General features: G+C 56.5%; 2 protein-coding genes across 7 annotated transcripts in view; one reads left to right on the top strand and one right to left on the bottom strand.

The window, feature by feature from the left end:
• Window positions 1-32, bottom strand: part of LOC126580747 (transcription elongation factor SPT6) — a 7,326-nt gene extending 7,294 nt beyond the window's left edge. Inside the window, exon 1 of the mRNA XM_050243983.1 lies at window positions 1-32. This exon is cut by the window's left edge and continues 56 nt beyond it. The gene's annotated coding sequence lies outside the window, so the exon portion shown is untranslated.
• A 96-nt stretch (window positions 33-128) lies between these two features.
• LOC126573341 (serine/threonine-protein kinase Warts-like) overlaps window positions 129-2,500 on the top strand; it is a 7,073-nt gene continuing 4,701 nt past the window's right edge. The window contains exons 1-3 of one of the 6 annotated variants that reach the window (XM_050233364.1): window positions 129-220; window positions 1,572-1,741; window positions 1,817-2,500. The exon at window positions 1,817-2,500 is cut by the window's right edge and continues 2,278 nt beyond it. In XM_050233364.1, coding sequence (XP_050089321.1) covers window positions 1,613-1,741; window positions 1,817-2,500 — 813 coding nt within the window. In that variant the 5' untranslated portion in view covers window positions 129-220; window positions 1,572-1,612. The other 5 variants (XM_050233363.1, XM_050233366.1, XM_050233365.1 and 2 more) reach the window with 5 other exon arrangements.

Below are 2,500 nucleotides of genomic sequence, written 5' to 3'. Positions count from 1 at the left end.
CGAACGACTGCAGGAGGGGCGGGAACCGCTGGAGACACCTTCGAGCAGTTCACCAACTTCTGAAACCCCGGGTGGGTTTAAACGCTTATACAGCCACCGCGATATAGGGCCACGCTATACAGCAAACAAGCAAAATAAAAATTTTCCTCGCGAATTGCTCCCGCTCCGGAAATTGTGCAGCCCAGAAAGCCAGCCTCTAGCGCCAGTGAAATGTGCGAAGGTAAATGCAACAACGGGGCCCAACCACGGGGAATTTGGCCACATTTGCGCCCGTGAATGTGTGCGATCGTGAGCGAGTGCGTGCGTGCGTGCGTGCGTGCGTGTCCCTGCCTCGGCCTTTGCGAAGGAAGAAGGCCAGCCAAGTTCGAAGTAAAACTGGCGAAAGAGAAAAGAACGCTGTGCGGGGTGCAAATTACTGCGGGGTATGTGGAATATTATTTTCGTCAACGCCAGAAGCCAGCAGCAGTAGCAGCAGCGAAAATTGTGATCGCGAGCCTCCTGTCCCCGATCGTCCCCTCCCCCCCGCCACCCCCCGATGCCGAGCATAGAATGTTGGAATGTGGAGTCGAATGCAAATTTGCGTGTGTGTATGTGCGTGTGTGCGCGTGTGTTCAGTCAGTGATGGAATGAAGGAGGGCTGTGGTGGTGGTGGCGGTGGCGACGGGCGAAGGGGCGCAGCAAATCCTTCCTCGGCCACGAGTAAACAAACGAGCAAACGGCGGAGCCTCCGTGGAGGACAGTACCCCCCGCCTCCGCCCTACCACCCTCTCCTCTACCGCATTCCTGCCGTGCGGGGGCTTATCTCACTTTTTTATTGGACAAATTAACCCACGGAATCACGGAACTTCTTCCGTGCGAGTTCTCGGACGGTTCGGAATCCGTGCAATCTCCGTTAACTCGCCATCGTCGCCAAGGGATTGCGCAGATCATCCGACGATCGTGGCGAGGATTACGTGGAAAGCTCGCCGCTCTGGAATTCTGGGAAGAACGCAAGACAAGACGGTCGAGAGCATAAGTGCGCAACGCGACGTAAGCCGTAACCGTTCCGTGGTTCATCTTTATTATCTAAATTAGTAGCAGGCGGCGGTGAAGTGTTCGTGCTCGGTAGAAAACAGTAGCCTACTCCGTCGGCAGCATAACAGAGGAAGGGTTGTTGTGTGAGCCAAACGCGTGTGACGTCTTCCGTTTTTGGCGATCGGTGGGGGGTTTCGTTTTTTTTTTTGCTTCTTTCTTCCTTTGCATTCCGTGCATTCCACGAATAATTAGAATAAGCTTACTACTAGCGCGCGCGCGGGTGTGTGTGCGAGCACGGCCGAGATGAGATGAGATGATGGCCCCCGTTCTATATGAGTCACGGCCTCACACGCGCGCTATGCAGTTGGTTTATTTCTTTTCGCCTCGCCACACCACCCCCGCCTGCGGCCAGGCCAAGGGTGCACGGTGGAATCCCAATGATTTACCCAAAGATCAGCTCTCGCGACCACTGCGCCATTTAGCCTGCACCATTTGCTCTGCAGCACTAATCGTACGATTTCTCTTCTTTTCGCCACCTCTCCCACCTGACTGGCCAGTTTTAGGAAATAGCAATAAGTTATGCATATTATAAGTCAAAATGAATGGAAAAGGCGGCAAAGTCCCGTCGTCAGTGGCACGCCACTCGACGTACAATGCGATCGCACTGGAGCAGATCAAGAACGAGCTGATGCCCTACGAGACGGGCCAGTCAATGGGTGGTAGTCAGGTATGTACAAAGCAGGCGATCGTGGAGGCCACACAATGCTCACCCATCGCTATCATCCTCCCCCCTCCCATACAGATCACGGCCCCGCTCAAGCGCAAACCTAGTATCGAGAAGGATGCACCGCAATCACCGCTGCATATGCAGCGTACCAGTCCGGCGCTCGATTCCGGTGCGGGCAGTTCGCGATCGAATAGTCCCCACTCGCAGCAACCGTTCGTCGCACTCGGTCGCAGCTCACAGTACTCACCGTCACCGTGTCCGATGAACTTTAGCGATGCACCACCCATCCCTCCACCACGCTGCTCTTCGACACCGTCGACGCCACAACCGCCAAACCCGATGCACCTGCTGAAACGCATGTCTCCGGCCTCGGTGGCGTCGGCTCGCAATGGTCAGTTCGGTGCGTCGCAGTCACCGGCCCGCGGTTCTTCGCCGATCTCGAACAGCAATCAGCTCCGGCAACCGATCATCGTGCAGAACAGTGCGCAGGTGCAGCAGCAGCTGAGCCAGCAGATGGCCGTGTACACGGGCAGTGAACCACCACCACCGTATCCCCAGATTGGACCTTCCTCTCCGCCAAACTATCTACCTTCGTTTCACAGTCGCCAAAGCCCGACGCAATCGTCGCAAGAGTTCCGCAAGAGTCCCAGTTCGGGCTTCTACTCGAGCGCCTCCATCGCGTCCTCCAGTCCCATCACCGTCTCACAAGGTGCTACCGGGAGCGGCGGTGGTGGTGGTGGTGGTGGTGGTGGTGGCGGT

Source organism: Anopheles aquasalis, chromosome 2, assembly GCF_943734665.1.
Source record: "Anopheles aquasalis chromosome 2, idAnoAquaMG_Q_19, whole genome shotgun sequence".
Classification (NCBI taxonomy): Eukaryota; Metazoa; Arthropoda; class Insecta; order Diptera; family Culicidae; genus Anopheles; species Anopheles aquasalis.
The sequence above is the reverse complement of the archived record's forward strand: the minus strand, read 5'-3'. Positions and strand labels throughout refer to the sequence as shown.